Here is a 19,147-nt window from a genome sequence, read left to right as displayed (position 1 = left end):
AATATTAGTTTAAGGGGCTGGGGTTGTGGCTCAATTGGTAGCGTGCTCGCCTGGCATGCGTGCGGCCCAGGTTCGATCCTCAGCAACACATACAAAAACAAAGATGTTGTGTCTGTCGAAAACTAATACAGTAAAATAAAATAAAATAAAATTCTCTCTCTCTCTCTTAAAAAAAATTAGTTTAAAAAATTATCTTCTTCCAAACATAAAACAATACCCATTTAAAAATAAAAACCCTCTTAAACGGCACTATTTCACTGCATACTCTAATATTGGTATTATCTTTTTAGAGCAATAAAGATTACAAAAATTCAGTGAAAAAGTTCTGCCATGTCCAAAATTAACCATCTAGTGACTTATATGTCTAATCTTACAAATCAATTTTAAAGCACAATTATCAAAATTGTAAAACATCTCATCTATGATTTAGTGTTTAATGTTATCATTCACAAGAAGGCATTTATTCTAACTGCATTTATTGAGGAGATATTTAATATTTTTTGCTTTGATATGTGATACAGGGGACGGAACCTAGGGCCTTGCACATGCTAGGCAAACACTCTACTACACAGCTACATTTAAAAACATTATATAATCAAATCTGCTTGATTTATTCAATTCTTTCTTCCCCATTTTGTTGACTGTTTCTACAAACTATTTACAGTATTAGGAATTTTGATGCAATAGTTGTCAGCTTGTCTGACATAAGGTTAAAAACTTATAGGAATTAACTGAAAATTCAGTGCTAAATGATTCTCATAAAAAGTATAGGGGAAAAATTTAGAATATTTTAATAAAAATCACGATTTTTATACAATTACTGGAACTTGTACAGAAGGCAGAAATAAGTCCTAGTTAAGAGTGACATCTTTCTTAAGCAAATAATTCAGTGATCTGTAGAAACAGGAAATAAGTCTTGGTCAAATAGTTCAAGCTTGAAATCCAATAATGGAGAATTTTATTCCTTCAGTGAGATCATTTTGATGGTGAAGATGTCTTAGATTGGTATTTTTTCATTATCTAAAGATAATCATCTAAGACTGAAATAGAATGGTTGTTATGAGGAAAGAAAATCCAAATCAATAGTTTTCAAAGTGCTAAACAATTATTTCATGAGGCTCTGAGTTAGAACACATCCACCATGATCTCCATCTCTCTGCCTTGGAAGGTTGTGTATCTCAGGATATAGCAGTGATTCTCTACTGGGTTGTACTTCTTGGGGGCCCATTAAAAATTTGTAGGGGCAATTTTTGTTTTCTACTATAGTCGTGACCAAATTATTACACAATAATTTTAAATTATTTAATTGTAATTGTAATTTTCCTCCTTATAGTAATGGTATTTTATATAGATTTTTAGGGAAGATATTTGTAGAGATATTTGTATATATTATCTTTGAATTTCATTTCTGGAAAGTAAAGAGGATGTCATAAAATATTCACTAAAAAGGGGACATTGTGCCTCACAGAGTTTAAGAGCTATTGGACTACAGGTAAAAAAGAGTAACCAGGACTTCTGCCTGCTAGTCTGTAGTGTTTTCCATTTTACTCTTCTAGCTTATGTGATTCTATAAGATATATAAACCACAAAGTTAAGGATTCGAAAAAGGGGTCAATTATACTAACTTTCTTTTGTATTTAGTTCACAATTTTTCAGTAGGCTAAAATTTTTTCTGTGCTATTTCCTTTAATGTGGGGACTTAAGAAGCTAGTGCCTGCTTCTGTATCCATTTTATGTTTGATCTCCCTCAATAAACTAAATAATTAAACTATCTCACTGTAGTAAGCATTTACTGTGATTTTTAGCAAGATTTTATAATTATATTTAAATTGAGGGAAAGGATAATTTCATAATAGTGTAATTGAAGCTAAAAGTGATAGAAAGTAGATCAGAATATTACACATGAGAATAATTAATTAAAGGTCATTATCACAAGAATGAATTTTAATTTTCTCTATTTGATAGATTTAGAACTACCATAATTCCATACTGTTTATATAAATTTTAAGTCATCTTCGATCTTATCACCCATGAGTCAAGGTTTTAATTTTAAATGGAAAAAAATTTAAAAGTATGTTTGCATCCTTCTCATGATATCTACCTCATCCTACGAAGACTGAGAGACAGGAAATGTCACAGAGTAAACTACAAGTTGGGAAAGGCATGGGGGAAAAATTCAGGCCAAGAAAATGTTCTAAGGAGATACTTTTTAAAACATTTGGTATAAAGTTTGAGCAGGACACTGTTTATTTTAACTCACCACTCAGAATCTGCTGCACTGCTTCATTTCCCATTTGTGCCGCTGTAAAGCCTTGTAAGGAGATGATGGAGGGATCAGAACCATAACTCAGCAGGAGGCGGCAGGTTTGCAGGTGACCAGCTAGGGCAGCTCTATGCAAAGCAGTCTGACCCAGGGTATCCAGTGCATTCATCTGAAAAATCATTGGGTGAGCACATGAAATTGAACATCTTTTTATACCTTAGCAAGTAAATTCTGTCAACTATGAAAAAAAGTTTTTTTTGAAAAAAGTCATGGATATTAAATTAACATCTGCTCACTGGTTCTAAAGAAATATCATCTTCTGACAACACAGACTTCCCTTCTTTCCCTGAATGACCATTTTCCTGTCTACTTTCAACTTTCTCTTTCTACCAATCTCCTTGACATTCAGAGTGTAAGAGAGGGCCTCTTGTTTGTGTTCACTCTTGTCACATGAAAGACACTCAAATACTTTTGAATTAATGGGTTTTACTACACTTATTCCCAGAATATAAAGACAATAAAACACGTAAGCAAAGATTATAAAAATATTTGATTATATATTTCTTTTCTAATTTTAGAAAATGCCTATTTTACAGGTTGAGTATCTCTAATTTGAAATCTTGAGACCAGAAGTGTCTTGGATTTAAAATTCTTTCATGTTCTAAAATCGTTGCATATATATAATGAGTTACACTGGAGATGAGAGTCAATTCTAAACACAAAATTAATTTATATTTTATATGTACCTTACATATAAAGTCTGAAGGTCATTATTAGATTAGAAATGTTGTGTAATTAAATTACAAATATATTTAAATGATACGAGGATTCAAATGTTCCCTTTGAAACCCTTAAAGAATTTATATAGGGAAACTCAGCTAGTTTTGACTAAGAAAATGTTAATTTTCTGGATCATTTTCATAATTTGTCAAACCTATCTTGATTCTAACCTGTATTCCATGATGTCCCAATAAACATCCTCTACCCAAATAAGACCAAAGTCCACATTCATTGTACATGCACTGCTGTTCTTAGAGGATTTCTTCTTTCTGCCTTTCTGAATGAGATTCATTCATTGCCAGTCTCCCTTGCTCTAAGAAGTCTTCTTGATTACTTGAAGCCTCAATGATTACTCCTATTATGAATACTTATGACAATTTAGCACTTAACTTTTAAATTATAACATCGGGGTACATTTTACTTATCAAATTAAGATTATTGAGAAGATGAACTGTATTATGTAAGATTTCTAAGTCCGTTAGAAAGTTCTTGATAAGAGAAAATAGTAAATTCTCAAAAATATGTTGGTTGTTCAAAGACATTTGTACCCCCATATAGAAGGTTAGAAAAATAAAATATTAAGACAATTGGTTTTTCTATTTCCAGTCTTTCATTATTACCAGTAAAACTCACACTTATTCAGAAAAGGGTTCACTTAAATTCTTAATGTTCTTTCAAGAAACTCACCATGAAATACAAACATGTCTAATTAAAACAAAAAAAATTTTAAAAAAATATGAACATGTCTAATTCTATCACATTTGCTGACAGAAAAATGACTATGTATACGAAAACAACATAAAAACACAACTGTCCCTGACATTGTTCGGGTGGCTGTCACCAAAAAGATAAGTAATAAGTGTTGGCAAGGATGTGGAGAAAAGAGAACCCTTACATATACATTGCTGTGGGACTGTAAATCAGTACAGTCATTGTGAAAAATAGTATTAAGTTTCTTAAAAAATTAGAAACATAATTACTGTCTGATCCATCAATCCTACTCCTAGGTATACATCGAAAGAAAATGAAATTACTATCTCAAAGAAATATCTGTATCTCCATATTCATTTCAGAATTATTCACAATAGCCAAGCTATGGAAACAACCTAATTATTTGTTGAGAAATGAATACATAAAGAAAATTTGAAGTATATACAAAAAACCACAACTGCCAAACTAAAATTTTTCTATGATATGAATATTTCTTTTGTTACTTCTTCATCATAGGAGAAAACCCATAAAACTGCAAACGTTCTAGTCTAATACTTTCCTCAAAATTAGGTAAGAAACACACTAAATTATTCAATTCCAGTAACAAAAACTTGAAATCCAGCTTGTTAAGTCATAGGAATATCGCTTGAGAGTTATTCCTCTAAAATAAAGCTTTTAAGAAACCAGAGATCTCAAATGACTCTTTCAGATAAAGTTGAATCCTTCAGTACACCATTTGAAAACATTCCCAATTTATTCCTATGCCACTTCTTTTCTATCACTGTTTCATCAAAATCTGATAGACCAACTTTATTAGACTACACTGGATCCCCATTTTATGATGGTGCTCATTTCCTGTAATCATTGCTAAAATTTGCCTTTGATCAGAATGATCCTCAAAAAAATACCTTGGCAATGTAGATTCTCTATAAATCCAATATCAGCCAGTTTTACCTCCAGTGTCTGAGAAGATTAACTGCAGAGGAGATAAACTACATATACTATCTTTAAACACTAAAAACACACTTTATGTAAGGAGAATCTCTCTTTATATATATGTATTACAGAGATGAGTAAGTGCAATATGGAAATCAGCATTCATGTCCCATCTTTCACACAGTATGGAGAGTTTCATGTCTTCTCAATGAATTATAATAATAAACCTACCATAACAGTGTACAAATGGTTATTACAATTAATTTACAGAAGAAACCCTTTAGATTTAGCTAGAAAATTCCATTTGAGAACAAGAGAAAGAAGATGTTAGGTTAGAGGAAGGGTTCACTCTCCAGCTGTTCCACAGCTTGAGATTCAAGCAGCAAGAGTACTGTTTCTCAGCAAGGTAGGTGACTGAGGGAATTCACTTAAATTCAGCACTAGACAATAAAATAATCAGAAACTCAGAACCTTGTCATATAGAACAAGAAAGAATACATTAGAGACACACCAACATGAGCACCACCAGTACACTGCAGAGGGGAGAGGTAACACAGGCAGAAAGAGAAAAGAACTGTGACTAAATTTGGCATGGGAGAACTTGTGGGACAGAGAGGGAGACTGATTTTAACAGACTAGTGGAGCAAGCTGAGAAGCAAAAGTGATCAGAATCTTTTGCTGATGAGTGGAGTGGTTGTGAGAAACATTTGCAAGTGGTTACACAGCAGTTTGCCATTTGCCACCCATTCTGCCATGGGGTCCAGAGTGAGCCTGGACCAGCACAACTGAAAACAGGCACAGAGGATTATGCCCAGGGCAATCCAGGCCAGAGATACTGAGGATGGAGAGGCTCCAATTTCCGTTGTTGCTGGCAGCATGGGCAAGCGGCTAGGAAGAGGCCAGAAACCAGTCAGACAGGTGCTCTGATCCTGGGAAATCTATACACACAGCAGTGGAATAAGTGAGAACTGTGGAAAGTTAGATCCACTATAGAAGTGGAATTTTCCAAAGGGCCCTGAGATCCATAGGTCCAACAGAGATCAGCATCTGTCCAGCAAGAGCGGGTGTGTATTTAACCTCAAATATCTCCCTGAAAGGTCAAAAGGACAGTCAGGAGTAAATCCAAGCCCCTGGTTTAGAATTCTGCATCAGCTCCATTTGGAGAGTACATTCTGTAAGACAGGAAGCTGAGAACTACTACAACCAGCTTTGAGTCCAGGCCACACCACCTAGCAGCTTGGGGAAAAACATAAAGAGGTCGAATTTAACAACCCCCAGTCCTTGATCTGAGGGGTTCAGAGCACAAAAATATAAAATACAAAGAATGGCTTAAGAGCATCCATCCTTTCCAACAGTTTTGACCACTCCAGAAGAAACAAGCCCTTCTATTTATCATTAAAAATATTTTCCTCCAATTTTTACTTTTATTTCTTCTATTCTGTATTTATGTATATAAATGTTTTCACTATGCTGAGAATTTAAGATATATACATGTAATTTTTCTTTAATTTTAATTATTTTTTAAAAATTCACCTGTTTGCTATTTAGCCTTGTTTTGATTCTGGAGGGGTAAAATTTTATGTGGGTTTATTTTGGTTTGATTTGTTTGTTTTTATCTTTGTTTTTTGTTCTTATTATTCCTTCTTCATTTTCCTTCCCATTAATAGGCAAAACCTCTTATTCCCTCTTCCTCTCTTATTTTATTCCTTTCAGTATTTTTTATTCCTCCTTCTTTATAACCATCACCTACTACACTTCTTCTGTTTTCCCTTTGTTCACTTTTTAAATACATCAAGCTTTCTCTTGCCTTTCTACCATATTATTTCTTCACTTAAAGAACTATAATTTTATTATCTGTTAAAACTATTTAGTTTCTATAATTTCTATCCCCCACCATTAATGTAGTTGTGGTTATTAATATGGTGTATGACACATTTGACACTTGTTGTTTAATGTTAGATCTAGTACAATTGTCTATTGTTGGTGCTGATGTTATATGCTGACCCCATCATCTCTCTTTATGTGACAATTAGATTTGTAGACATTAGAGTAGACACCAGACATTTAAAGCTGCATTACTGGTTGCTTGTATTGCTATTACATGTTCCCCCTTCCTTTATGAGGTGCTGGGAGCTATTGGAATACTACAAGATCACTGGGTTCAGATCCTGCTGCTAAGCTACACCCACAACTCAGCCAAGTGACAGTGAACCTAACTCCATGCATGAACTAGTCACACTTGAGCTCAACAATATTTCAATACATAGGAGAGATATCTCACCATCATGCATATCCATAAGACAATAATTTAAAAAACTATAATAGGAGAAAGATCAGTAGAGTAGATGGAAGGAAATGGGAGAAAGAGGAGGGAAGAAAGGAAGTACTGAAGACTGAATTAGAAAAAATTATATTCCATGCTTTTATGTCAAATGAATACTAATGTTATTTATAACTAAAAAGAACAAGAATAAATACACAAAAACATGGATCTAAATAAAACCTGGCTGAGAGGAGAGAAGAGGGAAGGCAAAAGGATGGTACATGAAAGGAGACTGAGCAACTTATGTTCTGTGCATGTATGAATCCCACTACTATGTATAATTATGATTGACCAGTAAAAAAATTAAAAAAGAGACAAAGCCCCAAACAAATGACTGGCCCCCAAGAAGGATCAGCTACTGGGTGACCCCAGATCTCACTCCTGTATATCTACTCACACAGCAAAAACAGAAGTCCCAAGAGGACTTGGGGAACTCATAGTATGGTAGCAACTCTCCAAGACTGAATTAAATCAGCAGTTCTATAGCAGTAGGTTAAGTGGCACTGGAGGTTGAAATTAACACTGAGCCTATGTGGTAAAGCTAAAAGATATTAACAATACAGGATTACTATAAACCATACCAAAGAATACATGTAGATACACACCAAAAAGATATTGCATAAAAGAGAAATGATATTAATAGCCACACAAGTGGTTCTGAAAACATGAGGAAACAGGCAAACAAGTCTTCCCCCTGAATTTAAAATCCACCACCAAAGGAATCCAGATATGGAAGTGAATAAAATTCCAGAGAAAAACTATTAAAAAAAAATCCTGATTGTTAAAATAGTCAATAAGCTAAAACAAGGTCTAAGGAACAAAAAGAGTAAACATAGGAAGTGAACGACTATTAATAAAGAAATACACACTGAAAAGAAACTAATTAGAACTCCTGGAAAAACACAATAAATCAAATAAAAAATTCACTTGAAAATATCACTACATAAAAAATAGAACTTTAGGCCTCGGAAACAGAACTTCAGGCCCTCAAGAGAGGGTATAAGAATGTGCATACTAAGCATTCAATAAAGAAAAAAACAATAAAAATAGTAATAACAGACAATAATTAGAATATACAAGAACTCTGGGACAATATCAAGAGATCAAATTCAAGAGCCAACAGGATAGAAGAGAGGAAGGAGATACAAGCTAATGGCATTATGAACCTTTTCAGTAAATAGTAGAAAAAGTTCCAAACCTTAGAAATGAGATGGACATCTACATACAGAATCCTAAATAGACAAGATCAAAAAGAAACCTCTTCAAGACACACTGTAATCAAAGTGACTAACAGAAAATAAGGAAAGAATAACAAAAACTGCAAGAGAAAAATGTCATGTCACATTTACAAATAAATCAGTAAGGCTCACTCCTGACTTCTCAACTCACATGCTAAAATCAAAGAGGGCTTAGAATGAGATATTCTGAGTTCTAAAAGAAAATAATTGCCAATCAAGACTGCTATATCCAGCAAAGCTATTTTTCAGAATTCAAGAAGAAATAAAATCTTAAGGAGAAATTAAAAGAATTCATGACCATTAAGCAAGCACTACAAAAAATACTTCAGATATACATAGAATACTAAACAAAAAAAAAAAAACCAAAACCAAAAAAAACTTCTATGGCTCCAAATGGATGAAGATCTCCAGAAGAAGAATCACCTAAATGAAAATTAAGAAGGAACTGAAAATAGCAAACAAACCAAAAGGGCAGGAAATAATAACAGTTGTCTATAACAACAATGGATGTAAAAGCCCTAACCTCTCCAAATAAAAGAAATCGGCAGAATGGATTTAAAAACAAGAACCTACTATATGTGGTTTGCAAGAGACTCATCTCCTAGGTAAAGACACAGGACAGAAAAGGACAGAAAAAACATTCCATGCAAATGAAGTCTGAAAACAAACAGTAGTAGCTATTCTCATATCTGACATAAAATATCAAAAAAATTAATCAGGATAAAGAAACTCACTACATATTGGTAAAGGAAATAATGTGACAAGAAAATATAATGGTAATACTTATGTCCCAAAGGTAGATGCAATTAATTGCATTTCAAAAATACTTCTAGTGAGTGCAGTGGTACTCACACCTATAATCCCAAGCAACATGGAAGGCTCAGTATCACAAGTTTGAGTCTAGCCTCAGAAACATACCAAGGCCCTATGCTACTTAGGGAGATCCTGTCTCAAAATAAAAAATAAAATGTGTTGGTGATGTAGCTCAGTGGTAAAGTGACCCTGGGTTCCCCTGGGGGGGGGGGGACAAAACAGAAAATTTCTAGACATTTAATCCCCAATAGGCCCAAATACAATAGATAATACTGAGCAATTTTAACATATTTCTTTCACCAAAAGACAAGTCATCCAAACACCTGACATAAATAAATAAAATCAAAGATACTTCTGACATAAATAATACTATAAATTAAAGGGACCTAGCATATATCTACAGAATATTTCACCCCAAAACACCTTAAATCACTTTCTTTTCAGCAGCACATGGTATCTTTTCCCAAATAGGTCATATTGTAGGTCACAATGTAAATCTTAGCAAAAACAAAGAAATTAATAAAATCTTATCAGAACATAACAGAACAAAATTAGAAATCAACAGAAGAAAAAAATACAGAAACCACATAAACACATGGAATTGAACAATATACTTAAATGAGGAATGGATCATAGAAGAAATGAAAGCAGAAATCAAGAATTTGATTCTTAAAAACAAATGAGAACAGAGGTACAACTTATCAAATTCTCTGGGATAATATGAAGGCTGTTCTAATTCCAAAATAAGAAAAAGACAGGAAACAAGATCAGAGCTAAAAATTAGTGAAATTTGGAATTAAAAAAAATACAATGGATCAGTGCAACCAAGTTAGTTCTTCAGGAAAAAGCAACAACAACAAAACCCCACCAAGATTTTAAACTCTTTGCCAAATTAACCAAAAGAAAGAGGAGACCAAAATCAATTATAAATGAAAAAGATACATCACTACAGACATTTCTGAAATCCAGATGATTACTAGAACTATTTTGAAAATGCATATGTCAATAAACTGAAAAATCAAGAAGACACTGACAAATTTCTTGACCCATATGATATGACCCAACTGAACCACAAAGATACAGAAAACCTAAACAAACCAATATCAAGCAATGAGATTGAAGCAGAAATTAAATCTTCCTACAAAGAAAAGACCAGGACAGGATGGATTCTCAGTTCTTCTTTAAAGTTATTCTTCTTCCTCAAATTATTCCATGAAACAGAAGGGGAGGAAACACTCCCAAATTCATTCTATGAAGCTAGTATAAGGAAACTGAAGATATTCCTGATAAATACCAACACAAAAATTCTTTAAAAAAATATTAGCAAACTGTATTTAAAAACACATCAAGAAGACAGTACACCATAATTGAGTAGGTTTCATCTCAAGGATTCAAGGTTGGTTGAACATACAGAAATCAATAAATATAATTCGCCACATAAATAAAATTAAAGACAAGAATCAAATGACCATCTCAATAGATGCAGAAAAGGCTTTTGATGAAATTCAGCACCCATTCATGTTAAACATGCTAGAGAAACTAGGGATAAAAGAAGCTTACTTTAACATTATAAAGGCTATATATGACAAACCCAAAGCCAACAACATATTGAATGGAGAAAAACTAAAATCATTTCCTTTAAAATCAGGAACAAAACAATGATATCTGCTCTCACTACTCCTAATCAATATAGTTCTTAAAACTTCAGCCAGAGTAATCAGGTAAGAGAAAGAAATTAAAGGCTTACAAATAGGAAAATAAGTCATCAAATTACCTCTGTTCACTGATGACATCATTCTATATCCAGAAGACCCCGAAAAACTTCACCAGAAGACTTCTAGAACTAATAAATTCAGCAAAGTAGCAGGATATAAGATTAACAATAAAAAAATCAATTGCTTTTCTATACTACAATAATCAATCTTCTGAGACAGAAATCAGGAAAACTACCCCATTCACAATAATCTCAACAAAACAAATACTTGGAAATAAATCTAACCATGGAGGTGAATGATCTCTATAATGAAAACTATAGAACACTGAAGAAACTAAAGACCTTGGAAGATGAAAGAACTCTGATATTTTTGGATAGGCAAAATTAATATTACTCAAATGCAATTCTCTTTAAAATACCAAAAATATTCTTCACAGAATAGAAAAAAACAGTCCTGAAATACATTTGGAAGAATAAAAGACCCAGCCAGAATAGCAAAATGAGCAAGAAGACAGACACTGGAGATATTAAAAAACCTGATTTCAAATTATACTAAAAAGCTATCGTAGAAAAACCAACACTATATTAGCATCATAACAGGCATGAAGACCAACAGAATGGAATAGAAGACACAGAGACAAATTCACATAACTACAACCATCTGACACTTGACAAAATTGCCAAAAATAGGTTGGAGAAAAGACAGCCTTTTATAACAAATGGTGCTAGGAAAACTGGGCAGCTACATGTAGAAGAATAAAATCAGATCCCTATCTTACAGCCTGCACAAAGGTCAAATCAAAATGGATCAAAGACTTACAAATTAGGCCAGAAACTGTGCAAATGCTAGAAGAAAACAGAGTCGACACTATATCATATAGGTGTAGACACCAACTTCTTCAATAAGATCCTCAATGCTCAAGAAATAAAATAAAGAATCAATAAGTGGAACAGCATTAAATTAAAATTTCTGCACAGCATAGGTAATAATTAAGAGTATGAAGAAAGGGCATACAGAACAAGAAAAAATCTTTGCCTGCCACTTCTTCAACAGGGCATTAACATTCACAATACATAAAGAACTCAAAGAACACTAAAACAATGTCAAAACAAAACAAAACCTAATAATCAACCCAATCAATAAATGAACAAAGAACCAAAGAGATATTTCTCATTTCTCAAAAGAAGAAATATAAGTGGACAACAAATATGTAAGAAATGTTCAACATCCCAGGCAATCAGGGAAATGCAAATCAAAATTATAATGAAATTCTCTATAGCTCCAGTTAAAATGGCAACCATCAAGAATAGAAATAATAACATATGCTGGCAGGGATGTGGGGGAGAGATAACAAATCAGTATGAAATTCTTTGTTTCAATAAATGTGTATTTTTTTAATTAAGAAAGGATATTCTCTCAAACTCTAGGAAGTATCAGCAATAAAAGTGTATGGGAGTGTTTTATCAGACAGTAATGCTGAAGCAATACAAGAAGTCATAGAAAACTATCAATGAGTAATGTAATCAAAGTACTCATTCTATAGAGACATACAGAATACCAATACTAGAAAAAATTGTCTATGATGTGTATGATAAGAATGAATAATACTGGAAAACAGATCTACAAAGGTTTTTTTGTTTTGTTTTTGTCGAGGAAGAATTATTCTTCACTAGAAATAAATGTTATACACTTTTTAGGTCCTACAATCTTTGGACTCCAAGCTTTTTCCTCTATGGGAAAAAGATAACTGGGGTGGTGGCTTCACCTTCATGCAGGAATATTCAATGTCAAAAAGAAAGTTTCACATACCTATTTTAAAAGAAAAGAAAACTACTCCTCCACAAAACTTTTCTTTATGTCCAGGACAGAAATATTTCCTACATGTAGGCCTACAAAGTCATTAGCAAGGAAAATGAGACTACCATGCCCAGCCTCCTCTGTAGCAAATGGTCATCCATACTTGAACATACAATTCCACAGGAGTTGGGAAGTTATGACTCCTGGGTCAATTCCAAACAGCTGTGTATTTGTTACTGCCTGCAAGTTAAGAATGATTTGATATTTTCAAACAGCTATATGAGTATACAAATAAAATCCTTAAATTTGTCTTTTAGCTCACAAAACTTGAGATATTTGTTATATGGAATTGATAGAAAATGCTTGCTAACTCTCGTTCTATAAAAAAGAAGAGGAAAATTGATTACTGGACGGTAAGCCAATTACCTACTTGACCTTTAATTAATTCAAAATAAAAGAAACAATAATAATTTGTGTCCTGAATTCTGTCTTATATTTGGCTTTATTATCACCCTAATGCTCCTTCTTTGATTATTATTATTTTTTTAGACAGTCATGGGATATAGAAAAGCTATAAAGAATGGCCATACTATTCTTTTCCATATATTCTGAAATGTTTCAAGGCATAGAAATATAAAAATGTGCTTGCCTTCCAGAATAAGTAATACATTTGTTTTTTAGATGGCAGTAGAAACTATCTGCAATGATAGTTTCTTCCCACCTCCAACTCTAACACTTCAGCCAGTAAGATTTATGCTGCTGCTGTGAGTTTCACATTTGAGGCCAATATATTTATTTTGTTGCAATTCTAGAGCATTATAAGGAATTCAAATAGTTTCAAGGAGGTTAAGTCTGAATTTCTACTATCCACTAGGTTACACAAATGGTAAATAATATTGATTCATTCTGTTGATAGGGAAAATATAGGAGGAGATTAAATGACCTGTGTGTGTCATCCAAAATAAATACCAGCAGCACTGAAAAGAAAGGTCCAAATGAAATATAGAATATGGACAATGAGCTGAATTGTGCCACTGAAATAATATTTTTTGTTTTCTTGGCATTGACAATTCTGATTTCATATACTGATACCTTTCATTCAGGCAAAAATATTAGACATGACAATATGTTTTAAAATATTATCTATGTTTAAGAATGAAATTTTAATTAAAAACCAAAACAAACTAGAATATGGTCTAGAAGTACACATATAATTAGGTGCCTACATGATCATTCAAGCTGAAGTAACCAAATAAATGAGATGGCCATTTGTAAAGATTCTTTTAAGAACTTTCAAACTGAATATGCACATTATATTGCTCTCTTGTCCACTGTTTGTGTTTTCAACTTAAAACATATTTCACGTGTACAGATTTGATACATCTGAGCATTGATTTATTCTTCTTAAAGAGACATAATTTTAATTCTTTATACCTATTAGTTGGAACCACAAACATATTTACCCAGGAAATTTAGAACCATTTTTTTGTTCAAGTCTTTTTTAGGCCCAATTCTAATTTTCCCTATCATGATCTTTACCACAAGATATGACAAAGGATGTCACCAAAAATACTTAACATTCAGCACTAAAGAGATTATTTTCTTGAAGATATAAAACTGCCTCAAATAAGGAAAACTCTACAATTAAAGTTACAGCTCAACTGTGGTAATTAAACATTTAGGATTGTCTTGTACTATATATTCAGAAGGTGTTAGAAGAATAACAGATGTCTGGCTGACAAAACACATTCCCCCCTTTTATTATATCTGGAGATTTTATCTATTTCCATCTAGACAGCAAAAATGATTTTCATGAAGATGGATAATTGAGTGAAGTGATCCAAAATCACAACATCTGGCATGAAAAATATAGGTCACAAAAATCATAATTAAAAAAATGTCAAAACAGTTCTGCATTTTACAAGGAAATGACCAAGCGGAATTGTTCTTTCTTCTAACCAGTGTGAACAGCCGAGTTTCAAACACCTAACTTTGAGGCTATATTCATTTCTGTTTTCTAAACTTATAGCTATCAGTCATTTGATAATTAACCATGAACTATTCTTTAACTTCTTCTATATTTAGGCATTTATTGTTAACATTATAGCTTTACTTTAAATGCCTCAATCTAAAAAGATTTCAAATAATTGGAGGATTGAAAACTATCTCTTATTCCTCTAACTAGAGTAACATTGTATTTTTCTTCCCTCAAACCAGAACAATTTAAAGTGAATGTGAGCATTAAAAAGTTAATAGACTGGGACTGTAGCTCAGTGGTAGAGCACCTGTCTAGCACATGTTAAGGCACTGGATTCAATTCTCAGCACTACATAAAAATAAAAGATCACAATAAAGGTACTGTGATCATCTACAACTAAAAAAATATTAAAAAAATATTTTTAATAGTAATAAAAGTAATAGGGATTAATACATCTACAAAAGAACAACACAAGATAGGAATCTGAAATAGGACAAATTCTGGTAGACAGAGATTAGAACCCAGGGAACAGACAGTAGGCATATTAAGATCTTCTTTTCTTGAAGATAAGAAAAACTATTTTCTTATCTTCTTTCCTTATGAAAACAAATAGCTGATTTTGTTGAATAGCACTGTTATAGTTTGGATGTTAAATGTCCTCCAAAGGACCATGCATTAAAGGATTGGTCCTTAGGGTAGTGCTATTGGAAGGGAGTGGAATCTTCAAAAGGTATGGTCTAGTGTAAGGTCTTCAGGTCATTGGGGATGTGCCTTTCAAGTGGATTATGAGATCTTTTTCTTCCTCCCTTTTCTTTCTGGGCCAAAAAGTAAGTGTTAGGTCATAATTATCCTTGGTGGTATGTATATATATAGTTAAATCATCTTTTATAAGGAATGAAAGACACAAATGACCACAAATTTAATTCTGAGCTAGAACTCTGATAGTTATTAATATTTTATTTTAGAAGGATTTTAATCCTTTAATGTATTGTGAACTCACTATTAAGATACTATTTTCTGTTAGCTAACTGAACTTGAATTATTATTTGTAAACCTTCAAAATTTATGAGGAATTTCAAAAGAAACAATTTTAAGTTCCCAAAAAGGTAGTATATATGAATAATATAATGGTATATACTGTGCTTTAGTAAAAGGGCACTAACCTAGTTTATACCCTGAGAAATAATAAACGGAACAAGCTAATCCAAAGGCTGAGCTGAACAAGTTCAAAACTCACTCATATTTTCCTTTTCTCATGTCTGAAACTTAGGAGAAAGTGCATCAGCTAGAGGTCAAGGAGATATTACAAAGTAGAGTCTACAAAAACCACATAGGCTACAGAGAAATAAAACAGAAAACTCCAGTCTGTGGGAAGAAGAATGAACCAGGTGAACAAAGACTGGCAGAGAAAAGAAATAATGCAGCTTGAGAAAGAGAGGAGAAAGAGACATACAGAATGGCTAAGGTATTTCGCCATTCTAAGGTACCATTTCCAAATTCCTTTTTTTTTTTTGTCATTTTATGTGAATTTCAGAAATAATTTCAGATTACTTCTGGGGGATAAACATGGTTATCTCACAAAAGTAATAACCGATTTCTATTTGTGGTTAATCCAGATTCAACTGGTAACTAAAACATGTTTGTGATATTAGCCCAATGGACATTATTTTGATGTGGACAAATCTTAGATATTATTATCTAAACTAAACTTTTAGTTCCAAAATATCTTTAAAAGCATTTTAACACTTTTTAGCTAATAAACTTATCTATCTTCCTCTAGAATAGCATTAATGGAAACCTTAAAATAAGCACACTCCCCCCAAATGAGCAAAGACTTGTGATCACTTCTCAATCGGAGAAAGAAGCCCATTAAATGCCAATTACTGTTGTCACCATATCTGCCTACAGATGATATAATGAGCCAATTAAGAAATGAACAAATTGAAAGAAATCCATTCATGTTTCATGTATTAAACAGATGGATGCAAATGACAATGTAGTAGTGCTTATGTATTAAAAAAACACTTCTAAATTAAATTTTTTGTTCTTAAATATTAATAATGTCATATGCAATTGGAGAACAAGTTCTCAATAATGACAGCAGACAATTCATTAGTGATAAACTGCAGAATGCCAGGTAATTCACTAGTACAGAGTACAGAATGCTATGGTAGACTAACAATAATGATGAAAAACTATGGCATGAAGAATAAAATCTTCCATGTCTTACTTATTTGGGCTTTATGTAACCTCACAATCTCACAAATTAGAGAATGGTAAATACGGTTATTAACTTTTTAAGGTACAGAAGTTAACTTGTAGCACAAGAATTTTTTTCAAATGAGTTGGCTAATATACCTCATTTTCTTTATTTTTTTGCAGTATTGTGGAATGAACTTAGGGATTCACACTTTAGGCAAAGACTCTACCACTGAGGAGCTACATTTTTGTTTGTTTGACAGTATTATGGGTTGAACCTAGGGCCCTGGATATGTGAAGTAGGTGCTCCACCTCTAAGTTACATCCCCAGCCAAATGAGGCGATTTTCTTAATTTTTCTAAACTTCTAATTTTAAATTTTTCTAATCTTCCTTTTCTTATTAGCAATCTGTTTTCTAACATTTAACTGAATATCGCTTAATTGTTTCTTCAGATTCATTTTCTATCCTATTCTGCATCCTGGGAAAATTATTCATAGGACCAAATCAACAGTCTCTTGTAGCCTTTTAAATCTGGCTAACAGGAGACATTGGGAAGAGAGCAGGGGCCATCTCCAAATAACTACCCTCTCCAGGTCAAAGATGATGATACTATCTTCTTTCTGCTAGTTCTGCTTCACTCCTGTGCTGATCCTTGAAAACTTGCCCACATTTTTGATATAATTTTTTTTTTTTTTGTATCAAGGATTGAACTCAGAGGCACTCGATCACTGAGCCACATGCACAACCATAATTTGTGTTTTTATTTAAAGACAGGGTCTCACTGAGTTGCCTAGAGCCTCGATGTTGCTGGGGCTGGCTTTGAACTCCTAACACCCTTGTCTCAGCCTCTTGAGCCACTGAGATTACAGGTATGTGCCACCATAGCCAGCTATAATTTCTTTATTAAAATGTTCAGCAAAACACATTTTGAGGGCATTTATCATCAATACTTGGATACAAACTTTTATTTCTCTAAAACATCTCCTTCAAAAGCTGCTAAATCTGGCATATAAAAATTGCCAAATTAAATGTCTTTTTATCTGCCTTAATTTCTGTCTGTGGCACCCATCACCTGTTGCATCTCATACTACTGTTGTATAGTTAGACACGGTGATAGATCTTTCACTTAACATTTTCCATTATTGCTCAATAAACCTCAGAAATCTTCAAAGATTCTTTCTCTAACCCTCAACTTGTCTTTTCATGCTCTCTACCAGAGACCCTTAATTCCTCCCACAATATAATCACTACACTGATGGCTCTCCAACAGATCTTTTCAATCCAAAATTCTCTTTCATACTCTAGTGCTACATTTCTAACTGCTGATTTTACCTAAATGTCCCTCTATCATATCAATTAAACTCATTGTTAAGGCACAGGAAACCAGTATTTCTCTCTAGTTTTCTTCTAATTGTATCACCATTTTCTGAGTGCTTCTAATGCCCAATTCATTTCCAATTAATATAATAATCCCTTCTAAGTGGCTTTCATTTTTCTCTTCCTTCCTTATTACCAATGTTTCTAAATTAATTCAGGACTACACTCAAGTTCAGTAATTGCATTTACTTTCAATCTGGTATTTTCCCACTGTATCCAGCACAGTTTTGATCATTTTGTAAATATTTGTTAAGGTGGATCAAAACTAATTATAAATGGATTTGATAAATGTCTTCTCAGGCTTATTTCACAACATTGATGAGTCAATTGAGGCTCAGAGACATTTAATATAAGATCACAAAACTAGAAAGTGGAGGAATTCTAAATTCAAAAGCATGCCTAAATTACATATGCAATATTTTTAATTAACATGCACGATGAACCTGAAATTTGTTTTTATCACCAACAATTGGGGAAAATAATGTTTTGATTACAAAAAAAAATTACTAGTATCTGCTAGGTAAGACAAATTAATTAATGGTAATTTTTTCCTCCCAAAATTCTTCTTCCTCATCCTGGGATACTTGACTCTTTAGGAGGAAGGGGCAGAAGCAGGATGGTGTACGCAGTGTTAGGAGGGCTGAATCCAAATTATAGTATAGTGCGGCTCATTTAGAATGTGGTTCTAGAGTCAAATGAAAACCATGCATTGCTTAAAAATCAAATAGAATTTCTAGATTTCCTAGAAAGAAAATGTCAAGCTAGCAACAACTGGGCCCAAGAGAAGCCACATGGGTTTTGTCACAGGAATTTTTGTTTTGTTTTGTTTTTTAAACTAACACATTAACACATATTTTAAAAACTAACACATTAATCACTGTATGCACCAACCCTGAGGGATAGCATAATGCTTTAGAATCAAGGAAGGTGCAAATGGAAGTTGACATGGCTTTTGTGATCTATTGATAGCAACTTTATTGTTCATAACTTTGTCTGAGTATGATTTTAAAACACAT

General features: G+C 33.0%; 1 protein-coding gene across 1 annotated transcript in view; it reads right to left on the bottom strand.

Annotated features, from left to right (window-relative positions):
• The window catches only part of Tnks (tankyrase), a 203,973-nt gene that overhangs the window by 48,600 nt on the left and 136,226 nt on the right, over positions 1-19,147 (bottom strand). Inside the window, exon 12 of the mRNA XM_005330777.4 lies at positions 2,261-2,432. Within this exon, the coding sequence (XP_005330834.1) occupies positions 2,261-2,432 (172 nt within the window). The remainder of the gene's footprint in view (positions 1-2,260; positions 2,433-19,147) is intronic.

Source organism: Ictidomys tridecemlineatus, chromosome 14 (genome assembly GCF_052094955.1).
Source record: "Ictidomys tridecemlineatus isolate mIctTri1 chromosome 14, mIctTri1.hap1, whole genome shotgun sequence".
Lineage (NCBI taxonomy): Eukaryota > Metazoa > Chordata > Mammalia > Rodentia > Sciuridae > Ictidomys > Ictidomys tridecemlineatus.
The sequence above is the reverse complement of the archived record's forward strand: the minus strand, read 5'-3'. Positions and strand labels throughout refer to the sequence as shown.